Source organism: Limanda limanda, chromosome 1, assembly GCF_963576545.1.
Source record: "Limanda limanda chromosome 1, fLimLim1.1, whole genome shotgun sequence".
Lineage (NCBI taxonomy): Eukaryota > Metazoa > Chordata > Actinopteri > Pleuronectiformes > Pleuronectidae > Limanda > Limanda limanda.
Genome location: NC_083636.1, coordinates 24,759,242 through 24,778,032, shown reverse-complemented (window position 1 = coordinate 24,778,032; position 18,791 = coordinate 24,759,242). Strand labels below are relative to the sequence as shown.

The 18,791-nt window shown below is 40.8% G+C and overlaps 1 protein-coding gene across 1 annotated transcript; it reads left to right on the top strand.

Annotated features, from left to right (window-relative positions):
* The first annotated feature begins 626 nt into the window (after positions 1-626).
* On the top strand, positions 627-17,481 carry brap (BRCA1 associated protein). The gene is made up of 13 exons (XM_061069598.1): positions 627-969; positions 1,184-1,345; positions 4,078-4,294; positions 4,383-4,572; positions 5,576-5,689; positions 9,153-9,301; positions 9,783-9,858; positions 9,981-10,119; positions 11,027-11,136; positions 11,211-11,300; positions 11,441-11,544; positions 11,850-11,989; positions 16,784-17,481. The coding sequence occupies exons 1-13, from the start codon at positions 891-893 to the stop codon at positions 17,011-17,013; spliced, it is 1,800 nt and encodes a 599-aa protein (XP_060925581.1). The 5' UTR covers positions 627-890; the 3' UTR covers positions 17,014-17,481.
* The last annotated feature ends 1,310 nt before the right edge of the window (positions 17,482-18,791 follow it).

The window sequence follows — 18,791 nt, the reverse complement described above, 5'->3', positions numbered from 1 at the left end:
AAAGGGCCCTCTCTTGGTAAATAAAACAAGACTCTGTACAATATAGATGAAAAACACTCAAGAAAAAATCACTAACATTATTTTTTTATTGAGTTTCTGCCAATACATCGCTTTCACATAAATCTTACACACTGGAGCTTTTATATTTCCACTCAGATCTACATGGATATGCCCAAATAAAGGTCAAACAAAAGCTCTTTAAGTTTATGTTTACTTTAATAATCCCCCCCAAAAATATATATATATATTTTCTGTATGTGCATGTGTGTAGGCATAAAGCTGTTTTAGATCAATGTTTATTATGTAGGCATACAGCTGATTTAACCTCATAAATTTTCATACTGAAAAAAGATATATCTGTATGTACGTGCATGCATACGTCTGGAACGATGGAGGTCCGGCTTCTGGATGGATGGATTCCTTTAGCTGACAGAAATTGGGCTTGTCAAAAGAATTTAGTGAACACTAATAGGCGTAGTTTTTATTTACTCATTTGTTTGTTTGTGTGTTTTAAATAACCCTGATTCATACTCTTGTGACCGCTGCAGTACCGGCTCAGTGCCTGTAGGGGGCAGCTACACACTTGGGGTTAACCACTGCTCCTTTGATATGTGCGCGAAGAAGAGTGACGTGCTCGAAACAGCTGGGAGCAGGATGACTTGAGAGACTCAGTTTTAGCTACAAAGCACTCGTTTATTTTGTGTTCTCGGTCTGCGAAGACCGCGCTGAATGACGACCGCCCCGTTTTAACTGCAGTCAACGTGCCTCGGCTGGTTAAACGCAGACGCAAGTGAAGTTAGCGTGTTAGCCGGACACTTAGCAGGCTAGCTTAGCTGTCTGTCACCGGGTTGTTTTGTTCTCTGTTGAGGTGGCTGTTTCTGTCGTGACACATGAGTGTGTCGCTGGTTGTTATCCGCCTGGAACTAGCCGACCAGTCTCCTTCTCCCCTGGGTTTCCAGTACTCAGCTGGTGAGTCACTTAAAAGTAACTGACACTTTATTGTGACGTCAGTCCGGTAGCTAGCAGCAGTGATAGCCAATCCAGTATCTAACTGACATAACTGGCGCTGCAATAAAACAGTGACGTAAACAATGTGTGACTCCGGTGCTGCGTCACTGTTGTCCCGTGTGTCGGAGCTCAGAGAAACGACTGACCTGTCTCACGTTTCTGTCTTGCTCTGCAGATGACGACATGTCTGAGGAGGAGCTGCAGGACAGAGCTCTGGCTTCAGCCAAACAAGCTCTGAGTGGAAAGACTGAGCTGGAGAGATCCGCTGTTCTGCACCAACACATCGGCAGCCGAGCCATGGGGGACATGGTGATAGAAACCTTTGAACCCAGCCCAGGTAAGACATACAACAACCAGAGCAACATTATGTTACACAAGAAGTACAACGTACACAGGAACAGTGGCGATTTTAGCCTGAAATTTCTGGTGGGGCAATTTTGTATGACGTCATGTCACCGTCACAAAAATAGAGGTAGCTGATTATTATAAGCAGTAGGCCTATATAGACCAGTGAGATATACCATGGGCTGCATTTTGAGTGCCAGCAGGGAGCAGAAATCCTATTTCAAGTACATTTCACATGCTTTAGCGCTCAGCCTGACACAAAGATGTTGCCTATAATACAGCATTAAAGTAAAATGATTGCAACAAAGTAAAAAGATTAGACAGACACATAGCTCAAATAACTTTCATAATTTATTATTATCAACATGAGGTGACATGCACCAGCTTCATCTGCACAACACTGTGTTTTCCTCCCCAACTAAAGAAGGCCTGCAACTGTTTAGAGTTGGCAGTCATTGCTAAGTGTCATGGATAAAAGAGTTTATTTCTATTTTCATTATATATTACATATTCAAATGAACACTTATTAGAACAATGTTTATCTTTTGCTTCTTGATTTGATACACTTTAGATAAGAACCCAGTGTTTTCTTTTTCTTCTTTGCCATAAGAGACAGAAAACAGTCAGCACAGCTGTGTCCTTCAGGCTCGCCCATCCCTAATAAAATGATAGGAAACATAAAATATGGAATTATTGTAGAGAAAGTGTTACACAAAGTTTATATCTTTATTTTCTGTGGATATTCAACTACTGATTTTGAATATGGTTTTGGATTAAACTGTGCACTACCAAGACAATGCATGTAGTGTGTGGAGTTCTTCCACATTATTAGTATTTCATAGCTTCTCAATAACTCCGTAGGCTATGGTCCCGTTAGCATCACTATTACTGCTGTAGGCATGTCTGCGGGCTAGCCGAGCTAAGCTAACACCCAGGTACAGCAGGTACCGAATCACTACATTTACAGATAAATACAAATACTAAACTTGACAAACCTCACCTCAGACACGGGAGCTCACACGTCTTTAGCCTCTCTGCCAGGAGAACAAGCAGAACTTCAAAACGTATTATTCATCCGATGTGAGTGAACCTCTCCACAGACCCGGATGGTGTTCACTGACGGAGGTAGCCTGTTAGCTCAGGTGACGTCGAACCGGAGCGTCAGCCAGTTCTCGGGTGACGCTGACGCTGGAGTCGAGTAGCTTGCTGGGAGCCGTCGTAGGGCCCATCTGCATAATCACTACTTTCTAATGTTAACAGTGGCCTGTGTGCTTCACGCTGATTGGTGCTCCCATGGCACTGGTCTGCCGCTTGCCCGTTGTGCCCACAGCAGAGAAGTACGGCAAGCGAAACGCGTTTCACAAAGCCCAGTGCAGAGACGTACGGCAAGAGGGAAGCGTTTCACAAAGCAAACACACAGACAGAAACACACACAAATCAAATGACTCCAAAACAAGACTATAATGCTTATGAGTCTCGTTTATTCACACACACATTCACGCTATTTGCATATAAAATAAAAAATATTTTTGCCACAAAGTTCAGATATGCAGTATTTAGCTTTCTGCACACCAGCGCCATCTGGTGGGGCAGTGCCCTGCACCTGCCCCTTATGTAGAAACGCCACTGCACAGGAATACTTTTAAGGAGCTCGGACATCCAGAGGAAGCAAGGACTGAATCCCCTCCTTGCTTCCAAAGGAATCAAATAAGGTGGTTCCAGTGTTTGATGACATCTTTTGGTGGTTTTCCAGTCCTGTCCAACTGGAACAAGACTCTGGGAAAGTCCCAGAAACCTTTGTAGAGACAAAATCTGACTTTGGAACGTGGTAGGATCCCCAGGTACAGCTGAACATCTTTCCCTTTTAACCAGTTGTCCCTATGATCTGACTCCAGATAGGAACATCGAAGAGTTAACAGGAATAGGGCTCAGTTTATTTTAAATCATAACAACTCATGTTATTGTATAGAAATCCTTATATGGAATATGATTAAGTAGCAATTTTGCTGCATGTTTGTTTGTTTAGGTTATAATAATGAGTCATTGCTATAAACTACAGGATTGTCATAGAACTGAGGTGATAGATAACCATGTATGGAGAGCTGAGTGAGGTGAGTCACGTATGGCCTGGCGAGTTGTCAAATCGGCTGGACAGATGAAACATGGTAAGAGAAAGAAAGCTAGTTATCAAACACCCATGTTTCTTGGAACCTTTAAGAGGATGCTGATTTTGTTGTTATGCTGCAGAGATTGGATGGCCAGGATGGTTTAGGTCAGATTAGTGGCGTTCCCTTTATATTAGCTTGTCTTCTGTCTCTTCATGTGATTCAATCAGTGACGTAGAGGTCAGGGCTCTGTGAGCTCCAGAGCATCTGCTGCAGGACTCCTGCTTCTTCTAGTCTGACACTTCTTTCTGACACTGGTTGTTTCTTTAGGTCCTTCTTTATTCTACAGAATGTTTTGGGGATGGATCAAATTCCCCCCTGTTGGAAAAATGTGATGGAGAGGAATGTAAACATCTAAACTTCTTAACACTTTTGGACAGTACTGTACTGGGGACAACATTTACAACATTGACATTTATTCTGTCAGAATCAATAGATTTTGAGCCAAGAGCCACATTCAAGGTAGAGAAGTCAGAAAGTATTGTGAAATTAACATGATGCATTTGGTATTTCCATTTCTACAAAAACTCAATATATTACCAACCAATTCCCCCTGTAGATAAAGGAGGAGGTGAAGACCCTGGTGCTTCAGCCGAGCAGAGCAGTGAACGTCAGGCAGCAAACACTGAGGACCCAGAGGGTTTACAGAACAGCAGTGCAATGGCAGTCACTGCTTCAGACTCGCCCTCCAAGCAGCTGCCTGACCAGATCTCTTTCTTCAGTGGAAACCCCTCTGTGGAGATTGTCTATGGTATTATGCACCTCTACAAGACCAAGTGAGTCCCAGCTGAGCTTTGTATTCATTTCTTCTGAAGTTATGTGCGGTTTTGAGCTGGAATGTATATTATTTTGGTCTTGTTGCAGCAAAATGACTTCACTGACTGAAGATGTAAGACGTAGTGCCATGGTGTGCATCCTGACTGTCCCAGCAACCATGACCAGCCATGACCTCATGAAGCTTATGGCCCCATATAATGATGTAATGGAGCATATGAAGATCATACGGGACTCCACTCCAAACCAGTACATGGTTCTGATAAGGTTTTGTACACAGGTAAAAATCTCAGCATTACTCAGCAGTACCGGGTGATTAGTCTAAAAAAAAGTTTCTTTTAAAAAATGGACAGGAAACAAACTTACAACTCCAACCCGCACACACAATGCAACCTCACTCAGCAAAGACTTTAACCAGAACATTTCGAGAGAAAGAAGTGGGAGTATCGTCTCTTCTCAGCATGAGGCACAAAGATTTGGGCTCAAGTCCACTTCCTACAGTTGTGTGTAGATGGCCTAGGTCGATTGAGTTGTGATTGATGGAGATAAATCACCTTTGGGAGTCGTCTACGTGAGATGAATAAAATCAGGGAATTTCCTTTTGAACAAAATGTCAGATTTAGAGGAAACTAATTCAATGTGATCTCGTGGGATGTAAATATTCCATCACTGTAGAGGTCATTTGTAGTACGTTTACCCTTTTGGCCTATTGACTAAGAGTTGCAACTGTGAAACCTTTTTTAAACCAAAATTAGCATGTACACGCAGAGTAAAATCAACTGGTATTGACTCCTTTCCCAATGCCAGTAGAAGAGTTTGCCTTTTTCTTACTAACTACATATTCAGCATCACAATGAATTCTAACCAGATATTGAAAGATTGCAGGTACTAGAATTTATACTGATATTAGTAGAGAGTGGCATAATTGTTGCACATAAACCAAAGCAGGAATTTAGTTTTTGTTTCAAGTATCTAGCTGATTTGAATGCATATCAGTGAATAGAAGGTCTTTGATTTGATGTTCTGATCTGGGTTTTCAGGCTCAGAGTATCAGTCATATCTGCAGTGCATTGGTTCTAGTTGTGTTCTGGAGATAAGTTCAGGCATCCAGGACTTCTCAGTCAATTCAACATGACACATTTCCTCAGAAAAATTAAAACAAAAGACAATCAAGTTGTTAGATTAGAAGAAGTCTATGCTTCTATTGCCCAGTAGTAATAAGATGATGTATCTCTGCACCATTCTCTCCTAAAGCTGCTTTTTTTTCTTCACTGTTTGTTTAGGCAGCTGCAGACAGTTTTTTCACAGCGTGTAACGGCCGCCAGTTCAACTCCATAGAGGAAGCAGTGTGCCAACTGGTCTATGTGGAGCGGGCAGAAGTTATAAAGTCTGAAGAGGTAAATCACTAATCGCCTTAAGGACATATTCTAAGCTCATGTATGGAAGGACGTACAGGTTTCCCCTGTGTATCTGTTAAAAACAATAATTTGTCCTTTGATCAGTTACATTTATTAATGAACAACCAATGAAGGACGAACCAAAGGGAACCCGACAATCAACAAATGCAGGATGTTTATGTTGTGTGCTTGATGTAGATATGCAAGTATAATTAGGGCCCGAGCACCTCCGGTGGGAGGCCCTATTGAAATTGAAAGGATTATTCTGAGCGTAGTGAATGGGCTTTTTGAGGGCTTTCCCATGCTCAAAAATGTTTTAAACTTTGCAGTAAGGTAGAAATGTGTGAAAATTTACGTATTCTGGAGTAATTTGAAATGGGCGTGGCAAAATAGCTCAACAGCGCCACCTATGGATAAGCCCCTCATTTAGCATTCACCGATCCTCACTAAAAAAAAGACGGTTGTGTATCATGACCAGACGCACAAAAAAGCCTCTCAGTGCATTATGAAAAAAGCAACAGGAAGCCCGCCATTTTGGATTTAGTGCCCATTTTGGCCATATTCAGTGTTTCCCCTACCATTCTATTAGGGGGGCGCTGCACCCCCCCAACGGGACCTCCCGCCCCCCCTGGAAGGTCAAGTTAATTATTTATTTTATTTTTTAATATAGCGCCAGATCTCTACATAAATAGAGATCCGCCATTTTGGATTTAGTGGCCATTTTGGCCATATTCCATATTTTTACTTTGGTGTACTTGTCGTAGAGCTTTCATCAAATTTAGACGAGTGTCTTCACAGCAAGATGGAGATCTAAAGTTATTGGAATTTTAACGTTTCGTCATACCATGTGACCTAGGCCTGGCGTCAAAGTTTGATTACACGCCATCGAAACACGAGCTACTGTATCTCCGGCATATTTGGTTCAATCAAGTCCAAACTAGGCATGTAAGACGAGTCATGACCTGAAGACATCTGTATAGACACTAGGGCTGCTCAATTAATCGAAATATAATCGTGATTACGATTATTTGGTCAAACAATCTCCAAACTACTATAATCGAGTTGAAACGATTATTTGGCATTTTTTTTCGAAAGAGACGCGCATGCGCAATTCAGTCCCTCCCCCGGAGCATTCAGCGCGGCCCCGCTGACCCGCACTCACTCTCAAGCAGCTGTGAAGTGAAGGAGGCGAGTTGTGTGCGTGGGGACAGTATTTAAAAAACAGCGCGAGTGAAAAAAGGCAGAGGGAGGGCAGCCCCCGTCTGATCGACTCTTCGAATCCGACGAGGAGAAGCACCACACAGTGTAGCGGCCGCGCAGCGTCCATTCTACAGCGCGCAGCCGCCCGGCTCTTCTCACCGGACCCGCGCGGGTCAGCTCGCGATTCTCCCCTTTTTGTTGTATGGAACCCGTTCAATGTCGGAGTTCGGGGGTAAATGATGATGGTCCTCATAGCCCCCCCCCCCCACCCCTCTCTTTCTCTCTCTGTCTCTCTCTGTGTGCTGGTAGTGGGGGGGGCAGATGGGGACATTTAATATTGAGAGGAAATTTCAAAGTTCTCAGTTACAAAGTGTTTTTATGGAGAGTGTTAATGTTGCCATCATTAAGGGTTTGAATAACCAGGCACCGATATCCTGCATGGTTTCACGGAGGAATAAGACACGCAGCCGTCCGTAATCGGTGTTTACCAGAACCGGAAGTGACTGGTACTTCCGGTTAGTCATTTAAAAAAATAAGGGCACATATTAATAATCGTTTTAATAATCGTGTTTTTTGTCGTTGTTTTTGTCCAAAATAATCGTGATTATGATTTTTTCCATAATCGAGCAGCCCTAATAGACACCATGACTTAAAATCACAGCGCCACCTGCTGGCTACAGGAAGTGAAGCGTTTATCCTAGCCGCAGTGCAAAAAAAAACATGCAACGCGGAGACGAGCGCTTGGTCATTGAACGCTGTCTCTTCCCCGACCGCAACAGACTTGAAACGCCTTTGTGCTCGGGCCCGTTAGTGCTACAACGTAGCCCTAGTTTATAATGTTTTAGTGTTTTAGTATTATTGTTTGTAGGGCTTTAACAATTCTCAAAGCGAGACGGTGCAGCCTGTAAAGGACACACTGACTGCGGTTGTGTCGTGGAACAGTTGTGTGTCGCTGTGGTCATGTGGTTCGTCATTTATGAAACCTTGTCATGCAAGAACTTCTACTTGTGTTTTTACAGTACTTGACTTGGTGTTGAAAAAAAAGCAGAAGACAAACATTGAAAGTTTAATGTCACTTATATTAGTCATTGTTAAAATATTAACAAGTATAATGAAATAGAATATAATATGTATACTAACAAAATTAAAGGGATAGTCATTTACTTATAAATAACGTGCCCTTATTAAATATCATTTTTTATTTGATTTTAAGAGGTGACTAGGAATCTCACTTCACTCTTGTTCAGGATGAAGAGGTATATTTTAAAAATGTATTAGGAGCAAGTAATCAGTGCACTAACAAAAAAGCAGCTGACTTTCACCTCAACTTTCCTCATAATTTCTACAGTAAAATCACTTGAAACTTGACATATAGGCAGTGTGGGTCACAATGAACAAGAGTGTTTAGTATAAAAAGGCATAGAGGTAATGATGCCTGATCTACTGAGGGGTTCCCTTGGCTTTCATAGTGCTGCCATACAAGCCAGTAGCCAGTCAGATTTACCTTTTAGCCACAGAGTACCCTCAAGTTCGGCCTGTATCATTGATTACAAGGCCAAACCACTTGATGGCGCTAAAGTGCACAGTTATTTCCCTAACATTGGTGGCCACTAATACCTGCTAACATCTACTGGTAGTTGGTAACCTACATTTTTCAAAAGACCCTCAAACATACAAGGGATATTCAACATCTCATCCTATATTCTCAATTTTGCCTTTTTACATGGCCATTCATGTGTGAGTGATGATAAGAAAATGCACTGGTATTTATTTGAGTAACTAGGAGTGCAATGAAATACAGTAGTCATACTAGAAACCTCACAAAGGCTTTGGTTATATTAAAACATACACACACACGCAATAGAACTTCCGGGTGTAAGACAGGAACATAAGTGGTCTTTCTGTCATCAGCATCATTGCAGAACTTGCTCAGGAGCTGTCATATGATGACGTCATTAACTAGGAAGCCAGGAAATGCAGACGTGTGTGAATGTCTTTGTTTACTTAATTAATTTACGTGAGGTCAAGTCCAACATGTTCTTAAGAGTTCTTCACTTTACTGTTCCAAGTGTTGGGGATTTAATAAAACCCAGCAATTTCCCTCCTGTTTCTCTTATCTGAATTTGCTCCGGACTGAAAACCATTCAAACATTTGACTCCGCCCAGCATATGATTTACATTCTCTCATATCCTCTCCTCTCTCGCCCCCTCTCTCTCCCTCTCCCTCTCGCCGCCCCCTCTCTCTCTCCCTCCCTCTCCTCAGGGAGCCAGTCTGCCGGTGATGGAGCTCACCGAGGTGCCAAAGTGCACTGTGTGCCTGGAGAGAATGGACGAGTCGGTTAACGGCATCCTCACCACTCTCTGCAATCACAGCTTTCACAGCCAGTGTCTCCAGCGGTGGGAAGATGCCTCGTGAGTTACACAAACACACACTCACACATACTTTGCCCTGTGTTTCGCACATAGTGTTACATTTTGTCATGCTATTCAGGCCACTCCCAGTCACCTGATGTACTTGATAGTTGCTCTCTGGAATCTCTATTGGCAGAAATATGTGGACAACACTAGTTAAGAGCTTATTTCTGACATTATTTGATCAAGATATGTGACTAAAAATCTGCAGTGCTAGTTTTGATAATTACCTCTATCAGTGGCACTATGTACATGCTAGTGACTTTTATTGTTGTTCAGTTTAAATACAGAAATCAGCAACCACCATGTTATTAAGGAACCATACTCCCATGTTGTTTCCTCTTACTCTCAGCCTACTGGTTATTTCTCCAGGCTTCGTGTCATGTGTTGCTTGTTTTGTCCTCTTCATAACACATGTCTGTTTCACAAAGGCCCTCTGCACATGTGTGTGACAATAGATGAATGTGTGCTCTGTTTTCAGGTGTCCTGTATGTAGGTACTGTCAAACACCAGAACCAGTCGAAGAGAACAAATGCTTTGAGTGCGGCGTGCAGGAGGTAACTGATACTGTCTGTTTGGTGTATCTACTATAAAGTCGCTTAAACTTGGCAGTTTATAAATCACTTAGATTTTCAGTTTTTCCTTTCTTCATCCCACTTTGCTATTTTTTTTTTTACAGAACCTGTGGATTTGTTTGATCTGTGGGCACATCGGTTGTGGTCGCTACGTCAGCCGGCATGCGCACAAGCACTTTGAGGAAACGCAGCATACGTACGCAATGCAGCTCACCAACCACCGTGTCTGGGACTACGCAGGAGGTGATGAATATTTATGTATTGTATGTTTGTTGCTTGTTTATGATGGTGATTGTTATTTTATGTTGCGACCTGTGGGTGTTTTTTCTCTTTGGGCTTGCGCTCATCTCTCCTGGTTTTTCTCTGGTAAATAGTATAATAGCTGTTTTAACCAATTTTGGCCACTAGAGGACAGAAAGATACCAACATATGCTGTTAACTATAACCATCAACAGTTGTTATGACTAAAATATAAGCAAACAGTTGCCTTTTAATACATCCAGCATTCACAGAGAAATACTAGCATTCAATTAGGATGATCACTGGCAAAACAAATTAAATGGTTCTTTAGAGGTTTCGGTCGTAACAAATAATTTTGATCAACAGATGGAATGGGCAGGTTCTCATAGATGTTCAAGCTTTTATTTTCATATTGACATTTGAAGGAATTGTTGTTCATGGTGGGTTACAAAAAGTAAGTGTATATACAAGTATTAATAAAATATTACAAAATAGTTAACCCCACTTCTGAACTGAATTTCATGCACTCAATCCAATTTGGATGCATTGTAGGGTTTAGACCCCCTCATTAGGCAGCGTAAGGAACCTTATTTTTAATACTGAGTACTATTTCAACTTTGTTTTGGTTTGTCTACAAAATGTTAGAAAATAGTGAAAAATAGTTGCTATGATTATCGTTGTATGTCTTGTCCATTTGAGAGTCCAAAACATAAAGATATGCAATATTAACAATGATCTAAAACAGAGAAATGGCTTTAACCAGCAAATGTTGGTAAATGGCTAAAACAATCAACAGTGTATTAGATTATTTGATTGATTCATCAACTGGATCCACTGGACCAACTTTGAGACTATATGGATTTTCTTATGACGCTGACTGACGAGCTGATGTTGATCCATGTTGTTTTAGATAACTACGTGCACCGGCTGGTGGCCAGTAAGACTGACGGAAAGATGGTACAGTATGGTTGTGATGGAGACATATGTCAATCTGAGAAAATCGATGGACTTCAACTTGAGGTTAGCTTTTCCCCTTTTTTGTTTTTTTGCAAAATCAACTCTGACCTGTTCTGATGAGTGTTCTGTGTGTACAGTACTCGCACCTGCTGACGAGTCAACTGGAGTCTCAGAGGATTTACTGGGAGAATAAGATCGTTCATCTGGAGAAGGAGACAGCCGAGGAGGTACTGATGCTCAATACAAGTCATTGCATAGGTTCACACAAATATGTTTACTAGCTGATTTCTTCCATCAGATTTGTCTTTTCTTGTCATTCTGTGCACACACATCACGTCTAACACCTGTGTTTATGTTTGCCCCTCAGATAAACAACATGAAGTCTAAATTTAAGGAAACCTTGGAGCGATGTGATAACTTGGAGCGTCGGTTGGGGGAAATAACCAAGGACAAGCAGGGCATGGAGAAAAAGTAGGTGTTGCCTCTGATTGCTTTACATTTTGGTTTGTGTGTCTTTGTTTCTATCAGTTTCTAGACTTCTTAGGTTCTAGGTTTTCCTGTTATATTCTTTTTATTTATATTTCATCCAAATATATCACTCTTAGCCCTCAACCACAGGGAGTACTCACCATAACTGTTTGTCAGCGATCCCTCAGTTCCAGTAAGTGGTGCAAGTGAGCCAACAGGCACAATACCAGGGCGTTTACACCAGAGTGAGAAGGTCTTGTTTCTGTAGAGAATGTGACAACTCACAGGTCTGTCATTTGCATGTTAAGGTACACTCAGTTAAACAGTCGAGTGGTGAAGCTGAGCCATGAACTGAAGGAGGAGCAGCAGATGAACCACTGTCTGAGAGACAATCAGATGCAGCTGCAGTCCAAGCTGGCAGAGGAGGAGCGCAAAGGAAAAGAGAGTGGTGAGTAGGGAGGAGACCACACATGACAAGACTCTGAATTCATGGCAAAGTCACCAAATATTCTAAATACATTTTTCAGTCTTCATCTGAACACAGTCGCCAAGCCCTTGCACAATACTCTGTGCACTGGACACAGTGTCATTATGGAGGGGTCATTGTTTTTCCTTTTTTATCAGCACAGACAAAAAAAGACGAAAAAACAGAACTCACCTTCCCATCAGAGACATTTGGTTCAAATTAAATTAAAGCTGTAAGAATGTGCCAACAGAAACATTGTAGGGTCTGTAGAAATTGTTTGGCAGCTGGCCAGAGTCAGCAACACGATGGGAAAGACAACAACCCTCTGAGTGACCACCACATTGGACAGTGAAGTTTTCATTGTTGCATGATTTGAAACGGATTTCAACTGAATTTCATTAAATATCAATATCTTATTGCATCTAAAACTAGACAGCTGGAAGCTTGTCACTTGTTGTACGCTGAGTTTTTCCCCCCTCACAATTTTCCATCGTTTCATAAATCACTTGAACAGAGTTAAAAGCTGTTTTACATTGCACTGTCATTAAGTTGATCAAAGGTTCAGTGTTTAGGATTTAGTGGCATCTTAAGCTGCATATTTTCTACTGAATCCCCTTCCCCTCACCCTCCCTTTCTAAAGAAATGTTGAGTCAAGACCTCTGGGGATTATCTGCACAATTTAGTCCAGACTTTCTATGGAGTTTGCCTTCTGGTCAGACGTGTTCACGCAAAACATGTCTCAACTCTAAGCGTTCATGTTAGTACCTTCATTTAAACACCCACATCTATAAAGTTAGTGTCCAGGTTGAGAAATATCAGAATTCCCTTTTTAAATTATATAAATGGGAAATTTATCGTGAAGATTATCGATATCGACTGTCATGGAAAGGACCAACAGAAATGTATCCTGCAGAGTCCAGCAATGGTTCACCTGCAGGAAGTTGTGTAACTGGCGAGATAACCTTTGATATATATCCACTGGTATGAGTAAAATTAGCTAAAATCTGGAGGCAGTAGGTGAGAAGTATAGTTATTTTGTACATTATATGTTTCACATTTAAATCTGCTAAAACAAAGCTTAAGCAACAGCAAGGATTTGTTTTATTGTGAAAGTCTATAACCCCTTCAATTTGCTTCAATAATGTCAAGAACATACTGTATGGTGACAGTTCTGGATGGGTCGGATTTGCCTTGGAGATAATTGCACTTAACGGTTCAGATCTGGTACGGAACTCTGCAGATGCACAAATGGTCCAAATGTCTGCTTGTTATTTACAATATGGCAAATGAAAGGGAATATAAGCCCTCAACTGGATGGAGTACTTTTGATCGAGGACTTACAGTGCTTGCTTATTAATACAGTCATATTTGCAAATCATAAACAAATGTGCCTGTGGCTGAGAACAGTGACATTCTGTAGGAGCATCTTGGGTAAAGGGAAGAGCTGCGTGAAGGATGGAAGTTTTATACCGTACTGTTGTACAGGGCAGTGTTCATTTTGGCAGCTATTTTTGATTTAGTCTTAGTCTTTAGACGAAAATGCATATTAGTTTTAGTCACACTTAGTCATTTTTATCCTTCTTAGTTTTAGTCTAGTTTTAGTCGACGAAAACTCAGAACATTTTAGTCTAGTTTTAGTCACATTTAATAGCCACATTAAACTCATTATCTTTCCTTCTGTGGTCCAGGGACCCCCTGTGTTGTGTCTACAACAGCTGCATACTAGTCTAGCTTTCAGTACTTAGACTGTCCATTAAATATCCCTCCTATAGGTCTATAGCAGGGGTCGGCAACCTTTACTATCAAAAGAGCCATTTTGCCCCCTCTTCCCCCAAATAAAATTTGTCTGGAGCCCCAAAACATATTTGATAACAAAGCTAATAAAGTTTTATATAAAGTTTTACTATACTAAACTGTAGATTATTGCATTTATGAAATTATAGAACAACAATAAAGAAAAATGTTGACATTTTATTGCTATTTTTACCTGTTTCAACAAAGGGAAACACCAAATGCTTATGAAGAGGAGAAGAAAATACACAGGCAAGTGTAGGTCTACTTGGAAAAAAATGAAACGCAGAACTGTAGGGCTATTTGAGTCATCCCCATATTTGTGGGAAATGTATGAAATAAGAAGTACCCTATATTGAAATAAATAAAAACATATAGCTGCAGCCTATATATTTAAGTTGGCGAAATGTGAAAACAAAAAGTGAAAGCAGATCAGACTGGAGGCGGACACAGAAACTGAAGCTCGGTAGAAACCAACTGCAGCTTCTGCTCTGATCCAGAAGCTGCGGCGCTGATCTCAGAGCAGCTGAGACCAGAGGAACTCTGTGTTTTCACTGTTTCCATAGTTAAGAAGCAGCCGGTGAGTCAGTGACCGGCCTGCTTCACGTGAACGAGCTCTCATCTCACTGTGTCTCTCTGAGTGAGTGCGTGGCGGCAGGGGGCGGAGCCGCGGGACCGGAGCGCTTTCTGGGAGCGCACACACACGAACACACACACTCTCAGACACTCGCCGCTCCGGGTACTTCATGACGGCCTGATACGATTATGTTTTAAAAACCACCAACATTTTCGTCTCGTCTCGTCAACGAAAATTAAAATAGATTTCGTCATAGTTTTTATTTTCAAAGATCCGTTTTCGTTAAGTCTTCGTCTCGTCTTAGTCATGGGAAAAGGGGCGTTAACGAATATTTTTCTTTATCGTCAACGAAATTAACACTGGTACAGGGGGTATGGAGATGAAATGAAAAACCCTTAAAGGATAAAAAGGTTGCACAACTGGTTTCACTCCCCCACTTCTCTCCTCTGTACACTCCCTTATTCATTTTTGGTGGTTCTTTAGAAGATAAAAAGATAATGAGATCAGACTCTGTTTCCTGCATCTTACAGACACTTCTGTCAAGGAAGGCTTTTAATCAACACTTTGCCTGAGGGCAACGTAGATGTCAGTTTAATAGATTTCAATGGAAGTATTCAGTCTGCTTAGTCACACCTGAATTTTTCCCACATCAGCCCACTCTGAGGATCAGGACAGTATAAACAAACGTGCCTCAGTGCATGTGCACTCTGTTTATGTGCAAGATCCACATGTCTCACTTGTTATGATGTAAAAAGGTTTCTAAAGTGTAATCCCAGCTTTGGCAGAAATGTGTCACACTGTAAGAACAAGCTTTAGGTGAAGCAGTTCAGAATGAACACACATCTTCTGATCTGTCGTCAGTTGATTCAAGTGATGATGTGTTTCAGGCTTCTGCAACAATGATGACAATATATCAATGATGTTTCTATCACATCCGTAAAGATTCAGAGACTCAGTCTCCAAAGCTGAGAGAGATTTCTGGTTTTGTGCAGCAACAGACATGTGGAGCTCAGAAATGTCCCATTCTTAAGAAAGACTGAACAGTTCTAATAGTTGAGTTCAGACACTGATACAGTTAACCCTGTTGGCTTTTCTTGGCACAAGCACCTTCCACCTTTGTTTGGAGCCCATCTGATACCTGGATTCTGAGGCTGACACTGATATTTGTGATTCCACAAAATTGGAGAACAAATGCACTGGTTGACATTTGTTAAATAAAGCGTAAAAACACTTTAAGGTACCTTTTATTTTTCTTTGAGTTTGTATGTAGAAACATGACAGAATAATATGTATATATGTACTGAGAGGGACATTTTACAGTTGAACACACCTGTAGCTATGCTCGCAGCCCCGGGCTGAGCTCTAACAGGTGACATTCAGGTATCACGTTTATCATGTTGACCTTAGTTTACTGTGGTAGTGAGTTTGGTTTCTTATCAGCTGACAAATATCTGTGGTAAGGTTTATTTTGCTCATGATGATCAGCTGGACTGTCGTACATGACTCATACAGTGGAGTATTTATCTCTTCGTTCTTCAGCTGCATCCCAGGACACTGTTTACACCGGATGCTTCAAGCTGTCTATCAACAGGAGTGTGTCCTTTAGTTTTTGTTGCATGCATCAGCTCGTTTGTGGGATAGATTATTCACATTTTCAGTTTCACATCTTTTCATTTAGGATTATGAGAATGACTTGCATGGGTTTCCTCCCTTTTCCACAGCTTTACTTATGTGTGAATGTTGAACTCAGTCTCTTGTACAGGCAGAACGTTCACACCGATGTGTGGAGTTGGACCTTGAGGCCAGCAGTGAGGGTTGTACATATCTCTATGCTGTACATATATAGCATATCACACATCTGTGTGAAAGTATGTCAAACACATTTTGACAGTGATGGGTGATGTTTCCTTATTATTCATAAAAGCAGCTGTATATTGATAATGACCTGATATTTATATAATATTAAAGGAAACTGTGAATGTAGTTTCACAGACGTCTGAAGTGATTTTGAATGTAGAGGAATCTGTCTGCTGAATCTGCTTTATAGTCTCAGCTCAATGTTTATCCGTCTGCGATGCCACTGTACTGTTTCAGTTCACCCTCATAGAATCACTTTTACATAAAGAAGCCACTTGCCCCCACCTGCTCCTTCAGAGGTTAAGTTGAACATAAATATGACTCCAAATGAATGATGATGTTGCTCTGCAACTGATGGGTTGTATTTAAGCAGATGTATCAATTTGGTTTCTAAAGCTTTTTACTGTTGGCCCCTAGTGGACAAAACATTATTTATCCACATGTGAAATTTTTTGTTTAATAGTAAGTTGTTTTTTTCTAAATGTTAACGTTATTTAAGTTTTTTTTATCAAAATAAATGTAAAGGTTTGTTTTCTTGTGTTTTTCTATAGTAAATCATAAGGATGGGAAAATATCAGAGCTGCAGGAGCAGCTGAGAGACGTGATGTTTTATCTGGATACGCAGCAGAAGATTGAGCACCTGACTCCAGAGGCTCGCAGCGAGCTCCAGGACGGACAGATCAACATCGGAGCCGGCCCGGAAGACAGCGCACTGGGCTCGGCCGGAGCAGGCCCCTCCCCTGGCAGAGGCAGGAGAGGCCGGGGCAGGAGGAGGAAGTAGGCAGTTATACAAGCTCCAACCAGGGGTTGTCCATGGTTGTCCATTTACTAACCTGTGTCTACATCATTGTGGCTCCTCAGAAAGCACTAAGAGGAGAAATGAAGATGTGAGACACTCGACGAGTAAATCGTGATATTTACCTGCACAGTTATCCTCCTTAACTTAATGTAGAAAAGTGGAAGATGTGAGTGGATTTCTCATTCAAGCCACAACAACCTTTGTGGTTTCCAAACATATTGATATGAATATCTTCTGTTTCCAAATCTGAAAAGATCTATTTTGGTCAAAGATTTTATTAATTTGATCAAAATAATGTTTGTTTGTTCCCAGTCTTAGACTCTGTGATTGTTCTTGTTATCAAAGTCTATGACATCTTTATTTTTCTGTCAAATGTAAAGATGCTGTTTCTTTTAAACTTTTTATGTCAGTTCTTAATTAAAATCCTGAAGTGTTCCCTTTTGAAAAGAATTTGTCAATACTTTCTGAAACGAACCCTGAAAACTACCCAGCTTGATAAAGATGGATAGAAGAGATGGAGGAGAAACACTGTTGCTTTTACGCATTGTTATATTTTCCAGTGCAGTTTCCTGGTCCTGGAAAGTCCAGGGAGAGGAGCCAGTGCACACTCAGTCACGAGAAGCAGGAAGTTCAGTATATTTCCCTTTCACCATCTAGATCAGTGAGCCAGGGACAAGGTTACTATCTGAAAGACTGTTGCGTGGCTATGCTAAATACAAAGCACATCAAATTACCTCAGGAGCTTTAGGATTTTGAGGATCTCAATAACAAACAAAATACTAGTTATGGCAATTAAACTGCACAGGACATGCCGTACTAACAACCACAGTTATAACCCACCCTGCTGCTGCAATTAGATTTTGTGTGTCAGTTATCATCAGTAATTGAATTTACCCAAGTGCTATATTTAAGTATATTTTGAGGTACTTTGAATATTTTGCTATATTTAAAGCTAAAAATATATTGTACTTGTTAGTTATTTTACAGTTTATTTGCATTATCCATTATGCAATCCAAAACAACTGTTCTGCCATAAGGTCTCATTTGTGATGCCTACAAAGTTCAGGTTTTATCTAACTTGTTTTTATTGATGAGGTCTTAGATTGGGAAGGCGTAGTACAGGAAAACATTCAATATTCTAATGTCAATGAAATGATCTACAAAGAAAAAGGTGTTTATGTAATGCAGTCCAGTACGACACCATCTTAACACATTTCCTACCATTTCAACAAAAACTTTACCCTCTAAATTCTCCAAAGGTAGAATCTATGGCAGAGCTTTTGTATTGTCATAAGTTTTGCATGTGCACATAAGTAAGTGGACACTGATTGTACATTCATTTTATAATTAAAGTTTTGAGAATCATTGGAGTATTAACTTGACGAAAAAAATGACTGCATTACATAATTGTGTTAATCACATCACTGCTTTGATGACAACAAACATTCTCTTGTTTGAGCTCAAAAGTATTTCTGCTTGTTCTTATCTTCATTACAAAGCATTTATTATTTTGTGTTTCTCACTATTAGTCAGACACCCATAACTCGGACCAACTGGGATCCCCTCAGGTTTGAGAAGTTAGCATCTTCAAGTTTCTTCTGCTCATGTGGATCGGAATTGGAAATAATCAGTAGATTAATCAATTACATAAATAACTGACAACGTTGACAAGCTGCAACCTTAAACTTGTCCTTACATACTAATGCATTAATGATAACTTATCAATAAAATCATTCTCTGAAAGGGGTTTTTCTGTCCGC